A 15,918-nucleotide genomic window follows, 5' to 3' on the forward strand; every position below is an offset into this window, starting at 1 on the left:
GAGCACGTTGCTAGGGAACAAAGAACCCAGTGATGCTTTGATGTGTGTGAAGTTGTGTCAGGATGTTTTGCCACGCTGCTGTTATGTAGGGATGAAGTAAGTCATGTCAGGATGTCAACATTCTACATAGGCTGTCATTGATAAGCAGTCAGCAGCCCAGTTGTGGGGTTCACCAGGAGCTTATCTATAAGAGCACATGGAGATGCAACTCCTGCAAGGCGACATTTAGGCTATAAATAGAGTTTTCGAGGAGTATTTGAGACTTTCAGTTTGGGTCAGGTGACTCTTCCCTAACCTAAAAACTCTTTGAAGACAAAGACCCTTTCAACATTCTTTCCTGTCCTCGTGAGACATTCCTTTTAGATGGTGGTGATAAGCCTCCTGTGAAACCCCTAGGAAGAGATCAGCCTGCCTACCAACACTGGCGTCTTTGTTTCCTAGCAACATGCTCTAGCAACAGAGGACTTTTACTTCTGTGCTGGCAGCTGGAAATCAGCTCTTGGTAGGACGCTGACTCTCCCGAGTGCCTCCTGGCATAAACAGGTACACATTATATTAAATTTGGACTCTATTTCTTCACCTCTCCTTGCCTAGAACAATAGTGTGATTAATCTGTCATTTGTTTGGAATATGTTATTTTTAAATTTTGCTTATTAAGAAATATTATCCTGCTTGCTATTGGCTTGTGAAATTCCTACAGCAAACCTGTGCTAAATAAATTACTTACTGGCGAATACAAACTCAGTTACTGAGCATAACTTTTGCTGCCTCGCCAAAACAAAATGAGTATCTGTGGCACCTGCTCCTGGTGTAGATTCAACTTCCTGGAAGTGCACTATAGTGGGCTAGCATCTTCTAAAACACAAAAGAAAAAGGCTTCAGGTCTCCAGGCCCCTTGGGGCTTCCTCACCACCAACTCATGTAGTCGGTATGGAGGCTGGGTGAACGCAGACAATGTCACGTTTGTTGTTTTCCACTAGGAACACTCCGTACTACACCACACCAGGCTGCTGCAGTCCCCAACAGGGACACCAATGAGCCCTGGGGTGATGCCTGCAGGCAGCTGGCACTCAGTGACCTCCTCGCTATGAACCAAGATTGTGAACTAAGGGCTGCCCCTTTGCCCCATTAAAATGAGGAGCAAATAACTTTCCAGGTAGCCTATCCTGCCACTGGAGACCAAGGACATATGAACAAGTAGTACCAATTATGATCTCTGTTGGTTTCTACTCTCCCCTGTTTGTTTTCTCTCCCTTCTCCTTCTCTCTTTCCGTACTCTGTTTCGTTGATTGTTTTGCCCACCCCCCACCCCACCGCCGCCTTCTGTTGTGACCTCTGAGTTGGCTCAGCATCGCTGTTCAAGATCTTAGTTACATAATATGGCTTATGAAAGCAAAATAGCTCCTGCTGCCTGCCATGCCAGGCTGGGGGGAAACCAGAGTCAAAAGAAAACACCTGGTGCTTGGCACCTCTTGGCTTTCTTGGACTCTGTGCAAGGTGGATCGGCAGGAGGGGGCGGACATGTTTCAAGCGCAGGACGTGCATCTAAGTCTCTCCTGAGACTAACTGAGTCAGGTCTTGGAGCTTTCCAGTCCCTTCAAAGGAAAAGGAAAAACATGTGAGAGACAAGGGAGGGAGTGGGTGCTGGTAAAGAGAGACTCAATGGTCACATAACGTGAGGACTAGAACAAGAATCTTCCATTCCTTCCACCCTCTGTTACCATCTCTAGAATTCCATGTCAGCATCTCTCCTAAAAACTTGGCAATAGTCACATGCATTTAATAACCCCTGAAAGTGCTTATTGTTTTTTCAATAGTTGTATAGACAAAAGGGCAGGGCTGTATGAATATTTTCAAACTTCTAGAAATCCATTATTTTAATATTGTCCCCGGGATAATGTCCCTGGCTCACAGATCCTCATTAATAAGGCAGAAATATTAACGTGGCCCCTTAGTGTCCCTCCTGGGGTTGCCGTGGCAAGAACATAGAAATCTTTGAGGGTTTCTGGGTTTATATTCTTTCTTCTGAGGACTTGCCTGTGCTTCTTAAGGAGCAGAAGAACTTGTCCTTCAAGTCATTTTTTTAAAGATTAGAGAAAGTTTAGCCTAGGGCGAGGAGGAATCAATCACCTCTGTGTGTGTCTGTCCTCTCCAAACATTGAAATTCAGGGGAAATGGGGTGACAATGACCACCAAGGGCATCTTTGATGGGAGGGAGCCATCTCACAGAGAGGGCCGTGCAGGGTTGGACTCGCAGATGTTACAGCTGGCTTTGGAGGGCCTAGAGGAGTCTGATCTGAGGATCGACTTCACATGCATAAACCCACACTTTGGGGCTCTTGTGATCCCTGTAGACATTGCCTTTCTTCCCTGCTCCAGGCTTCCTGGATGGCTCCCAGAGCAGCCTCCTGCTTTGGGGGCTGGAGAAGGGAAAAGCAGTAACCAACATTAATCACTTTATGGTTAAATATTCCTATTACTTCTCATACGAAAATGTTGTCTCATAAGTCTGGCTTCCTCCAAAGAATGCTGCATTTTAAGCCCAGGTTGGTGTGGCTCAGTGGATTCAGCGCAGGCCTGTGAACCGAAATGGCTGGTTCAATTCCTAGTCGGGGCACACGCCTGGGTTGAGGGCCAGGTCCCTAGCTGGCGGTATTCGAGAGGCAGCCAATCAATGTATCTAAATCTGGAGGGAATTTCAGGGATGTCCTTAACTCATCCCAGTGATTCTGTAAGGATGATGTAGGTTTCTGTGGAAGTAAATTGTTTAATGCCAGCTAGCTTAAGTATGTTCCTGTTTCCTCCCAAGGGAAGGGAGGAATCTGAAAGAATAAACTGTTTATCCTGCATTTGGGATCAGGAAGAGGAGGGAACTGGGGATTAACTGCAGGAGTGGAAACCGTCAACTTCTAGGACCAACAATGCTTGGGAATAAACTGCCCCTCCCCACCACCCCAGGCTTCTATTCACTTCCTTTAGCCGATGATACTGGTAGCGACCTTTCTCTGACAATTTAATTCGACAAACATTTACTGAAGGCTTACTTGGGTAAGTGCGTTAAGTGAGCTAGTCTATACAAATGTTAAGAGGTTGGCCGTTTCTGGATCCTAAGCCCACCTAGGAATGAATCTGGTGGTAGCTCGTTTGGGGGGAAAAATCCCATTACATTCATTCCGTGATCCACTCTTGTGAAGGAAGCCCCAGGGAAGTGGATTCTCCTACTGCACCCTCTCTCTCCTAATAATAGCTCCTAATGTATTGGAAATTCTTCCCAGACCCCAGACAAGGGTTCACTTCTTCCACGAAACACCTCCTTCCTCACCATACGGTACTATAGTATTATTTGAGTAGAGTTGCTGAGACGGCTCACAAACTCATTTGAGAATAGCTAGTATACAAAGCAATAGAACCTGAAGTCTCAAACTGCTTGCTGATGCCAATGACATTCTTTTAGCTATAGGAGGAGAGACATGAAGAGGAAAAGAAGAATTCCCATTCCCTTCACCTCTTCATTCATGTGTTTGCACCAAAACACCAAAAATAGTGCCTAGTTGGCCCCCATTTTATTTATTACATTTGGAGGCTCTTGAATTCCTCTCCCATTTAATGTCTATAGAGCAGTATAATAGTCACAAGGGAGCGGTTATTCTGAATCTTTATTGAAAGGGAAATGCAGAAAGGCTTCCGCGCAGAGTTTAGATTTAGTGTGTGCCCACTGGAGGTTAAGCCAGCAGATGTGCTGAGGAGGCCAGATGGTGGAGGGGCTGAGCGAGCTGAGACAAGTTACAATCTCAAGACAATGCAAGTAACTCGACCTGAGACACACGAGGAAGAGGACAACCTGCTAAAAGCAATTCATCAAACAATAGAAATTGCGTGGACACTTCCTCTGTTACATGGGACTAGAACACCATTCACCCCCTTATATCTGAGGGCCTTTGGGGCATGAATTATAGACAGATAGTTGCCAGTGCCCGAGGCCCTCCTCTCTGTAAAGCTCTGGAGAGGGCAGAATTAGAATGGGTGGTTCGAGGTAGAACCACGCTTGAAGAATAACAGCAGCTTTCTGTGCCCTGCCTTCCCACTCCTAGCGACAGCTTCTCAGCCCAGTGAATTCTTTTGGTGTCCTGCTTCCTTGCTCCTTTATAAGATATTTCTTTGGCAAAAGTTCATGTAGGATACCTGTATGGTGTACCTAATGTGTATACATATGCATAAACCAAAATACAGTATGTTTATATTGTACCTATGAGTATGAACACATAGTTGAATATTTGAAAATCAAGTATGACTTTTTTTTTTAAAAAAATGAGTGGTTGGTGATTGAGCTAAAGGCTATAAAATGGCAGGGCCCTAATCCACTCAAACTATTTACAGTAGCAATTTATGGGAAACCCCTGGAATTACATGATGAATTGCCACTTTATGTTCGTTATAACTCATAAAGCAACACGAGGCTCTTGGTAGCCCACCTTCAGCCAGAATTCACCAAACCAGTGGAGTCCTTAACAGCTCAGCACAACAGAACTTTGCGTAGTGCTGTGACCAGGGTTAAAACACTGCCAAACAGCTGAGACCCATGAGGGTTTGACACCCCCCAAAGTTAGTTGTAGGCTGAAACTTCACAAAACTGATACTGAAAAGTAATTCATTAAACAAGTACTGCGGGCACCATGGCAGGTCTGGGGATACAGTCCTGGGAACACAGTCCTGGGAAGGAAAAGCAGGATTCCTGCCTCCACGGAGTTGTCAGAAAGTTCTGTTGAGTGATGAGCTTTCTGCGGGGCAGCGAGTTACTTTGCAGACTTTGCACCTTATTGGTACAAGGGCCAAGCAGCAGCTGGAACGATGTAAGTGCAGCAGCCTTTGGTGAGACTGGTGAAGTCCCAGCACCAAGTGCTTGCCTAGGAACCTCTTTCATCCACGAGTGTGCCATTCTGCCCAGGAGTGCAGATCTGACTTGTTAATTGGCTCCTGGCAGGACACATTCCTGATAGCTTGTGCTGTCATCATTTAGCTCTTATCCAGTGATAGGCAGGTTGAAATGTAAGGGTAACTCATGCTTAACGTGGAGAACTCCTGTTGTGAATACTGGCCTCTCTCTCTAAGGCTGAAGGCTTGGCTGTGCTTGTTTAATCTCACTGATAAAGTTATCATGTAACCCAGTGAAATACAAGAGAATTGCACTGTGACCTGTTGGTCGAAACTAATTCTAGTTGTTTCCACCTAACTCATTTTAATTTAGAATTCTTTTCTATGTGATCTTTGTCAGGCAATTGATTACAATGAGAAAAAAAAAAAAACCCACAAAGTGCTCGAGTCATTGCCTCCATCGTGTACATGCAGTTTGGAACACTCTCCTCCAAGTGTAGGGCTGACCCAGGAAAGGCTGGGGAGAGGACAAAGAACTCCAGTTGGGTACGAATCACCATGTAATTTATCAGCAACACCAGGAAAACACTGAGAGGGCACCCTTAACAATCACACTGAAACTGTAAGTACAAACTGGGACCACACCCAGCAAACCAATAGGTAAGATCATCCATCTGCTTTGAAAATTAAATTGTCAGGGACCAACCATTGTAGTAAAATCTAAAAAAACACCTAAGACTTGAGCAAAATAGGCACTTGCTCAAAGAAAACTCATTTGTTTGCTGTAACAGGCCCCAGTAACATTGAAACAGGATACTACCTTTTAAAAACAGTAATTACTATTGCCCACACTACTGGCACCTTAGGTTAGAGTGTTGGATGTTTTTGCTAGAAGTCATATGCACAGCACTACAGAGCAGGAGGGAGCTCCTACCCAGCCTGGTGCAGAGTTGAACTAAGGCAGGAATAAGGCAGAATAAGGTGGAAGTAATTCCAGGTAAAGGGGGAGGAGCAAAGGCATGGGTGTCAACATGTAGCTTTTGGGGGGATCATAAGCAGCTCACAGGTCTAGTGTAAGTAAAGGTATATCCAGGACATACCTGGGCTGGCTGGCCCCGAGCACACCCAGCCTCAGAAGGCTTTAACCAGGGCAGCAACGTGGTCAATATTTGTTATTGAGATGAATCACTGGCAGCTGGGCAGAGGATGCATGCAAGACCAGTTAATAACACAAATACTTCAGGCTGCTATAAAATTAAGCCAGAGGAATGTTCAAAACAATGTTACAGTATGGTAGATCAAAGCCAAGCTCTGGAGCACCGGGCTTGGGTGGGTGGGTGAGGGGTTTGTATCATTTTACAAAACTCTACGGCTGGGATGTGCCTTAATCCAGAGCTGCCAAATACCCAAGGTACAGGGAAGAGCTGGTTGGCAAGGACTCAAGACTTAATTCTAACAACAGGTAAACCCGAGCTTACTTTGCCTCTTTAGAAACCTCCCCATCTGTGGTAGGAGAGAATGAAATGGCACATAGGGATTAAAAAAACAAAAATCAAGTCAGATCTTATAAGTGTCTGGTTGATTTACAGCTGCTCTGGGCAGTTAAGTCTGTTTACAACGAGGAGTTACCTAACTCTGAACATACTGTACATGGCAATGAGAAGTCGTCAGGGCAAGGGGAAAAAAAAACCCACAGCTGGTCTGCCGCAACCAACACAAACACAGCCAGGAATGGTAGGGAGGACATAGAGATGAAGGTGGGGTTTATTTTTTATTATAAAAGAAAAAAAAAAACCTCCTCGGAACCTTAACAAAGGAATATTTTCACTCAGAACGGACACCAAGATACAAAATTACCAGTGTTTGACCCCAGCCCTGTCCCCTCCCCTCTAGAAGCAGAGAAGGAAGGGGACGGTAGAAGCCAACGAGCAATTCTGCAAGCAATTCCGTAAAACAAAGTCTTCAAATCCCTACCAATATGATTAAAATCTAAACGTTTTGCTCTTTAAAAAATTTTTAATATATCAAAAGGCCTGCTTTAGTGACATGCTGTCCCCCAGAAAAGAACCCATCACCCCGTCAGTTACATGCGCAAGTTGACCAGCCAACTCCTACTTCTAAACCCCTGTGCACACGTGTGTCTTTGCACCAAAGCCAGGGGGCTCAGGTGACCGCGGCTGCCATCCCTGCTCCCTCTTGTTAACCAGCTGGTGCCCACCCACTCCCGAAGGGCAGGCAGGACACAGAGAAACCCTTAAATGGTAGTGAGGGTTTCACAGCCCCTAACAGCCAACTCTTCGAGCATCTCCACCCTCACCCCCCAACTCAAAAGGAGCCTTTTTCAAACCAGACTACTCGTCTCCACTGTGGCTCCTGGTGATCAGAATGGTTTTTCTCCTTTAGAAAAAGCACACATATCCGCACACCCATATATATATAATTTTTTTGTTTTTGCATTTAAATATAAAAATACTACTCTGATTTGTTATAGGTGGGGGACCAAGGAATGAGAGCTTTTCTTCTTCCTAAGGTAGAGCGATCCATCCCATCCCTTTGTGCTGAGCTTGTCTTCAAGTGAGGGTATGTAGCCCCAGGCCTGGGAAGCACAGCAGAGAGGGGCACCCTCCTGCCTGCCGCCCACGCTCCCCCCTCTCCTAATCCTCACTTCCACCAGAAATCTGGTTACAGCCTTCTAAGAAATGGAACTCCTACCAAGGGGGAAAATATCTAACCTAGCCACAGAGTAAAAGCCCAGCCCCCCCAACCCCCTTCAGCTACCTCAAAGAAGAGAAAGGTCCTTCCCCTCCCTTCACAAACACTATACTCACTGTCCGCATAGCTAACGCCTGTTGGACAAACATCTGATTAAGTGAAGCAGTGGTTATGTTTCCCCGCGCCCTCCCCACTAACGCACTAGAAAGCTTCAGTGATGGGGGGAAAAGGGTGTGTGTGTGTGTGTGTGTGTGTGTGTGTGTGTGTGGAGATTAAGAACTTGACCTCTGTAACCTGGCCAAAAAAAGCAAGAGATATTAACTGGGCAGGAGGAATAAAAAAAGACCTTGATGCTCTGCCCTTTGAGTTACGGCTATTATGACAATTGAGGGGGAGAGGGGTGGCGCGAGAGTGGAGCGGGTTGAAGGATTAGAAGGGGTTCAATGGCTGCGAGTCTAGTCCACTTAGTTTTTGTACTGGAAGGGCTCCTCGCCAGTTTCATTAAGAAGACACGTGCGGATGAGGGCTTCTGTCACCCCGAAGGGGTCACAGTTGGCAGAGGGGCGCCGGTCTTCAAAGTAACCCTTCTTCTCCTGGCCAACAGCCCGGGGAATGCGGATGCTGGCGCTGCGGTTGGCCACGCCGGCAGAAAAGTCGTTGATGTTGGAGGTCTCGTTGAATCCAGTTAGGCGTCGGGCATTGTCCCGGCCCCCGTGGGGATCGTAGGCTCGGATGTGGTACTGATGCCGCTTGCTCAGCCTCTCGATGTACTCCTCAATGTACCTAAAGGGAACACAAAAGATGAGAGTCCGGCCTGTCACCAGGAAATCTGTCTTTCAAGGGCAAGAGCAGGCAGGGATGCCAAGAATGGAGTAACTTCTCTATCAAAGATTTTTTCCAGTTTCCAATTCACCTCAACATGGCTCCAGGAGACTAAACACCTGCCTTGCTACTGGCGTGTCCAGTGCTCATAACAGCACCGGACACACAGCAGATGATATTTGTTGAATGAAAAGATCGTAATCAAAGACCTTTCCCCGCCCCCCATAAGCGTTAAGTTCATTCACATGCTTGTATCGTTACTTGGTTCTTATTAAAGATTTTCAAATGCCATTAATCTATGTCAACTTTTCCCTATCACCATCCTTATTCCTGAAGTATTTCTGGCCCTTTTCAAAAAGGAACAGAATGTTGGGTTAGAAGACAATTTTTGAAGCCAAGTAGAAAAGCTAAGGTCCAAAGCGGGAGGTCCTGCTTTCTCATCTGCAAACATAAAACCCTTCGCAAGTAAGTGCTCCTGCACAGAGAAGAGGATGACCATGGCGGGGGAAGGCACTCACTTCAGGCCGTTCTCGTCTCGCGTGGCCTTGGTGCTGAAGTTGGTGTGGCAGCCTGCACCGTTCCAGTTCCCAGGAATTGGCTTGGGGTCAAAGGTTGCTATCACTCCAAAGTCTTCACACACTCGGTGCAAGATGAACCGGGCCACCCAGAGATGATCTCCCATCTCGATTCCTTCACAGGGGCCTATCTGGAATTCCCACTAGAGAACGAGAAGGTTGGCCCTTGAAAATAAAGCCACCTGTTCCCCTGGCTCAGAAGCTCCCAAACCCCCTCCCTTTTCACCTCCAGTCCACCCAAGCTCTTAGGTTTTGGGTCAAGGAGGGGAAAGTGTTGCAGACTAGAGCCATTTACCTGGGCGGGCATAACCTCGGCGTTTGTCCCTGCGATCTTGATGCCAGCGTACAAGCAGGCCCGGTAGTGAGCCTCCACAATGTCCCTGCCGTAGGCTCTGTCTGCTCCCACGCCACAGTAGTACGGACCTGCGGAGACATCCAGAAGAAATGCTGAGAGAACGCCCCTTTCCACCTAAGAAGCATGGCCCAGGGTCAGTCATCAGAAAGCTCGTAACACTGGCTCCCTGGAACCACCACTGACCCTGCCTTCTTCGCCTACAGGAGGGCAGCGGGGCAGAGGACTCCATCTGAGTGGAGTCCAAGGTTTTCCCTCAATGTCAATGGCTAAACATCCATGTTTGGTTGGATCTGCGTAACCGGAGGGCAAGTACTATTCCGGCTAGTCTTCGGGACACCCCCATAGCTTTTTGACCCGCAAGGAATCACTACCATCCCTGGGGAAAGAGACTTTCCTCGCCAATTAAGCAGCTGGGGAGGAGGAGCAGGTTCATCTCCCATCAGCAGGACTTACCTTGGGGCCCCGGGAAGCCATTGGAAGGCCAGCCAAAGGGGTGTCCATCGGTGCCCATGAGGGTGTATTCCTGCTCCATCCCAAACCAGGGGTGCTGATTGCTCACCATGTCCATTATCCGTTTACAGGTGTGCCTCAAGTTGGTCTCTAGAAAAAATAGAGTCAATACGCCTTTAGGGACAGATGGACAAATATATTGAATCTCAGTGCTGAAGGGGAAAAAAAGAAAGTTCTTCCAAATCCATGCGGCCTAAGTGTTGAGAAAAAGCTGAACTGACCCTGAGCCTGTGGGAACCTTTCTATGGCCCATCGGCGTAAAAGAGGAGAAAAGGGGAGAAGCTGTAATTAAACACTTGTGGGGAGGTTCCCGAAAGACTTCAGTTAAAATCAAGTCCCACGACAGTGGATCCAGAACAGAGCAAGTTTTCACCCCATCAGCATGCCGGCCACCTCCTGAGTACCGAATGCCAGGCACTTAAACCCTCTCTTCACGAGACAGCTGCTTCTAGAGTCAGACTTATTCCCAGTCTCTTGGGCTTTTAGAGCCAAATCTATACTTTCTATCGAAAGAAATCATTTATGTATGAAGAACCTGCATTCCAGGTGAGAAGATGAAGTGCTAAGTTAAGCAGAGTATTGGCCAGTGCAAAAGAAAAATATTCAAATGAGATGAGCTCAACTGGAAACAATTTCTATGCTGGACGGGGACTTTAAAATAAGCAAATGCAGACTTATCATAGGCTGCTTACCAATGTGCCAGTAACCATGTTAAGAGCTCTATAGGAAGGAAAACTCACAAGTGAGTCTTTGTAACAACCTGGAAGGGTATTATTATAAGCCTCCACTTTTACAAGTGAGAAAACGAGGCTCGGAGATGTTGGATGGCCTGCCCAGGTGACGAGGCAGGCAGCAGAGCCAGGAAACCTGTGACTGTCCTGGCATCAGTGTGCATGTCCTTTACCACATAACACCACCTCTCGAGACAAAGGCCATTACGGTCCAGAGTCATTAAGAGATTTGCCAGAAGGTCTCACTGGCAAAATGTAGCAAGAGACTTCACGTGAGATTTCAGCTGAGTTTCGAAAGATGAATGACTGAGAACTGGGAGGGAGAGGCATGCCAGACAAACCCCAAAGGCGCAGCTAGCGCAGACCTCGAGGCAAATGTACGTATCAATGAACAAAGATGCTCATGTTTTAGTCAGGGGACAGACAAGAAAACTAGCAGTCTGGAATCAAGTAGCAACCAAAAGATAATGTTAAACGGCTCTCAATTATTGGGACGTATTAATAACATTCTTTCTAATTTTGCTGTATCTTCTTCCTCTCCTTTACAGCATTCGTGAATTGGGGTGGGAGCACCCACATCTCTCCCATACGCACCTGCAGGCTTCCGGTTGTACTTTAGGACTTCACAGAACACCAGCTTGTTGGGGTCCTTGCGGAAAGGGTCCCGAAACATGGCGGCAGGAATGAGATACATGTCACTGTTGGAACCTTCAGACTGCAAAGTACTAGAGCCATCAAAATTCCACTCGGGCAACTCTGGGGTCAAAAGAGAGGGGAAAAATCAAGTTAAAAACGCACAGCTTCCCGAGCAAGCACACAACCCCCCGCTGGCTTTGACACCTCTGAAGGTCTACACCCTCTTCTGCATAAAGTCACTGATGCTTGACTGCCACTTCGGACACCCTGACGTTTGCACATAGCCCCACGATCTGGGGTTCTAGTAAGAACCTTGTATCACTTCCTTAGAAGAAGTAACAGTCACCAGAACAATCTAAGAATGATTATTTCCTCCCCGAGTAAGACCACTGGACAACAAGGAGACACACTGAAATATTCTGACATCAGCACTGAGTCAGTAAGTCGTCATCTAAAATGCTGAAATAGGAGCAACGAAGATCCTCGATTGCCCCACTAGACCACGTGTGGTGCTTCCTTGTCTACTTCATCCCCCCACTGCGTATACAGACGGCCGTGGCCTAAGCCACGTCCCGACTTTGTAGCTGAGGAAACAGACAAGCAGCAGGATGACTTGTACAAGGATGCTTCCACATCATTCTCCACTTTATCCACTATGTTTAAAGACCAGTTTCTTCCTCTCCCTGGCTGACCCAGATCTCCAAAGGTGGAGACCAGGCTCTTAACCGTTGCTTGCCCAGTGCCTGTCTAATACCTGCCACACAGCAGGTGCCCAACAGATGCCTTATGTTATGGTCATTCATTCATTCATTCATTCATTCTAGTGAAGTTATCAGAAGACAAAGCTATCCTAAAAGTAGTTAAGAGGTGACAATTTTTCTCCTCTGATCCCTTTCTAGAAGGAGGAGGGCCATGGTTTACTCTGGACCAAAAAAAAAAAAAAAAAATGAGGGCAACAATTCATACCATAACTGCTACAGGGACAGGCAATCAGATGATTGAAAAATTTCCAAAAGTGGCAACAATGAAACGCAAGTGAATAGCTAATCTAATGAAGAAACCACTTCAGGGGGTCTGCTTGCCATCTAGAACCCCGGCGACAGGAGTTCAAAACCCGTTATTTACAGTTTGTACAGTAAGTGTCTCAGTCAGGCTGAAGCAGTAGTTTTCAACGGGGTTCCCTGGGGTGCCTTAAGCCAACTAAGGCAGCATACCCAAGTCAGTAGTCGCCAGCCCCCCTCTACCCCCCAAAGCAGACTTCTCGTCTTTTGTCTTCTCTCTATTGGCTTACACGCAAGATTCCATGTAAAGAAAGGGGTCCATTGTTGCCCCGCTTTGAGGCAGTGTCGGAGCTTCATGTTGACTGAATGAAGGCTGAAAGGCCCTGCCTTCGGAAAGCTTTCCCAACAGAATAATAAGGAGGCCAAGTCCAGAGGCTGGGGCTCCGGCCGCTGCCCACCCGGACGCGGCTTCCGCCCGGCCCGTCCTCCCCACTCTGCCGTCTCTCACCTTCCACACTCTTGGGCTCGCTGTCCAGCGTCCGGGTCTTGCATCGCAGTCCTTCTCCGGTACCGTCGATCCAGATGTACATAGCTTGGACTTTATCACCCTGGGGCAGGGACATGTATACCTGCTTGATGCCTTTGTTCAAGTGGGAACTCGCTGAGGTGGCCATGGTGGAAGATGTGCTGGTGAGGGGAAAAAAAAAAATTAAGAACACCAATTCCAAACGGATCCTCTGTAGGACTCCTTGGATAAGAACAATGAAATCAACAAGTCAGACTCCATGGTGTATTTATTTATTCCGCTTTTGGGGGATTCAAGTTTTACATTGGACAAAAAGCCCCTCATAGGCTTCCTCAAACTAGAATCTACACATTTGTGAAGACTAAGCTCTATTTTCTTAGTGCAGCCAAGGCAGGGGAATTTTCTTTTTCTTTTTTTTTTAAATATGAATTCACTAAGGGGGAAGAAACCCAAAACCAAAAAAGCTGATGGAGAAAAGTTAAGAAACACATGTTTACTGAACAGATGTGGCCTTCTAATACGAGTCAAATCCAGCCACAGAAAGGCTATTATGGTCTTGGGGCGAGTCTGCCCTTTGCCTGGCATGGAGTGGGCATGTCAGTTATTGAAGGCTCCTCCAAACCTCGGGAGCACCCCCCACACATGGTAGGTAGGATGAAGGGGCTAGCTAGATTTAAGAAGCCGGTGGCTCCCTAAAAGAACTGCAGTCCTTCTAATGCCAAGATGTAGAAATAGCTGGTCGGAGTTGGATTCTCAGATGCGCCCTGCCGTAATTTCCACCAGCTGGGGCCAAAATGCTCGTTCGGGAATGACATTCTGAGACTCCACTAGAGCTTTTCAAGGAATTAGGAAATTCCCACGGAAAAATCCCAAATGAGAGAGATGTGGACTTTGAAAAGCTGAGGCATGCTAGAAACTGCATGCAAGCCACCACCACAAAACCTCGGAAAGAGAAGACAGTCTGAAGCCACAAAACCCAAGAGGAAACGGTTCTGTCCCTCCCTCCCCTGCCAGCAGCCCAGGGTGGCTAGAAGGGAACATATTGTTCTCCTCCTATGACTTGGGCAACTCTGAAGTACAGTGACAAAGTTTCTACGGGCAACCGTCCATGTTTACCCAGCTGAAAACATAACTGCCTCTTCCAACAGCTTCACCCTTCCCTGGAGGGAAGAGGACTTCGTCTGTCAAGATGCCTTTTGCCTCGAGTTTGCCTAGGGGGTCTAGAAGGCTTGGTGGGTCAAATCCCACCCTCATCCCCATACCTGCCTACTAAGCCCAGAAAGAACAATCCCTTGATCCCTCCGGCTCCCACTAAAAGCTACAACCCAGTCTCCAACTTTACTCCCCAACATCAAGCCACACTTTTCTCCCTCGAGCCTCGGTGCCACATTGTCTGCTTTTTTCTGTGAGATGAGTTGGTCGCCAACAGCCTAGTTCTTTACTCTTATCAACCGGTGCCACCGGGAGCTTAGCTAAGTTGACCCGGTGGGGAGAAACGGGATTCTTCGGTTTTGAGCTGTTTCTGCAGCGGCAGCTGGCTCGGGGTCCTCCTCCCTGCCTCCTCACTCACCCCATCCACGCAAGGTCAAGCGTGTCCTTGGGGTTGCCCTCTTTGGCCCTTCTCCTTTTGGAGTGGCATTCGTGCCTGTCCTCCATGTCCGGCTCTCGCTGGTCCAGGGACCGGGGCTTTCGGGGTGAGGGAGTCAGACACGGAGAGGGAATCGAACATGGAGAGGGAATCGAACATGGAGAGGAAACAGGAGAGGGCGAGGGAGTCAGAGAGCGGTCGGGATCACACCGGGACATGCCAGAAAACGCAGGTTGGTGGCTCAAGTTCTTAATGTTGACTCGCGATTTCTCTCCCGAGTTTACAGAATAGGTGACAAAGCCATAGCAATCGGAGGGGAGGTCAAAAGTCCGAGACTCCTGGTCATCTTCATTTCCTTTCGATGCCTTCTTCGTGGATTTGTGGCTAGGGGAGGATCCCCCCTGGCTACCCCCGGGGCGGTTGGGATAATCCACTTTGAGTGCCTTCCAACTGAAATGTCTGGAAAGTTGGCGCCCTGCCCCTCGGGCCCCCGTCCGGATCTCAGGGCCTGGCCGAGGGCGCCATACCCCTCCGAGGGCTGAGGTTGGAGGGGGGTGGGGAAGGGGGCGAGGGGATGTCGGCCGGAGGACAGCGAGACGCCGGACCAGGCCTCTCTACTAGCCGCGCCCCCAGCACGCCGCAGCCTGGGGTCCCCATTGTTCAGTCACAGTGGCAGGTCACGGGGACCGAGGCCGGAGCTGACCGCACTAGCACGGTTACTCCTCTCAACGGAGGCGACTAGAAGATCACCAAGATCATGACTATTGCCAAGGCCTGCCACCGCGGAGGAAGAAGGCGCGCTCACGCGAGGAGCCACCCAGCCACCCATCCACCACGCGCACAACACCGCGGAGCGACCTCCAGGGGCGGCGCTTTGGGCCGAAAGCAGGCTAAGGAAGATCAAAACAAGTCCCCGCCCTCCTCAAATCCAGGCTACCGGCGCGGCCCACCATTGCCAACCCAGACCCATCGCAAGCCAAAGCGGCAGGCCCGCGGGACTGCCCGCTGGCCGAGGCTCCAACTAGGGCCAGGAGGTGGGAAGGGGCCGAGCCCCAAAGCCAGGCGCTGCGGCTCAGGAGGCGGCGGGGGCGGCCTGCGTCACCCCCGAGACCCCCGGCCCGGCGGGCCGCTTACCTGGGGAGCGAGCAGGCGGCAGGGCGGGCAGGCCGTGAGAGCGAGGTGCGGAGAGGAGAAGAGAGGAAGCTGGAAATGCTACTCAAACCCTCAGTTCTTCTCCCATCCTCGGCTCTGCAGGGCCGCCCGCCGCCCTGCAGTCTTTATCGGCGGCCAGGGCCGCCCCCATCGCCCTGATTGGCTCCTAGAGGCGGGCAGCCGGGGCGGATCGACTGATGCGCGCCCGGGCACCGCGGCCATTGGGCGACAAGCGGAGCGGGCGCCGCCAGGGAGGGGGCTAGCGCGCCCGGGAAGAAAGAAAGGGTGAGGGCTGTGGGGGAGGGGCGTGGGTACAGGGGAGGGGATGCTGGTGGGGGGAGGGGAGAGGAGGGGCGGGGCGGAAAGGAGGGCCGGTTGCCTGAGGAGGGACAAGTTCCTGCTGGGAAGGACCCCGCCTGTTTTCGCCCTCGCTCGCCA

The 15,918-nt window shown here is 49.1% G+C and overlaps 1 protein-coding gene across 1 annotated transcript; it reads right to left on the reverse strand.

Annotated features, from left to right (window-relative positions):
- Positions 1-6,618: 6,618 nt before the first annotated feature.
- On the reverse strand, positions 6,619-15,620 carry GLUL (glutamate-ammonia ligase). The gene is made up of 7 exons (XM_045838853.1): positions 15,463-15,620; positions 12,723-12,901; positions 11,172-11,333; positions 9,790-9,936; positions 9,277-9,404; positions 8,925-9,124; positions 6,619-8,367 (listed from the first exon to the last, which is right to left on the reverse strand). The coding sequence occupies exons 2-7, from the start codon at positions 12,886-12,888 to the stop codon at positions 8,049-8,051; spliced, it is 1,122 nt and encodes a 373-aa protein (XP_045694809.1). The 5' UTR covers positions 12,889-12,901; positions 15,463-15,620; the 3' UTR covers positions 6,619-8,048.
- Between the last annotated feature and the right edge of the window lie 298 nt (positions 15,621-15,918).

The sequence above is a fragment of the Phyllostomus hastatus genome, unplaced genomic scaffold, assembly GCF_019186645.2.
Source record: "Phyllostomus hastatus isolate PE091 unplaced genomic scaffold, TTU_PhHast_1.1 phas_contig_283, whole genome shotgun sequence".
Lineage (NCBI taxonomy): Eukaryota > Metazoa > Chordata > Mammalia > Chiroptera > Phyllostomidae > Phyllostomus > Phyllostomus hastatus.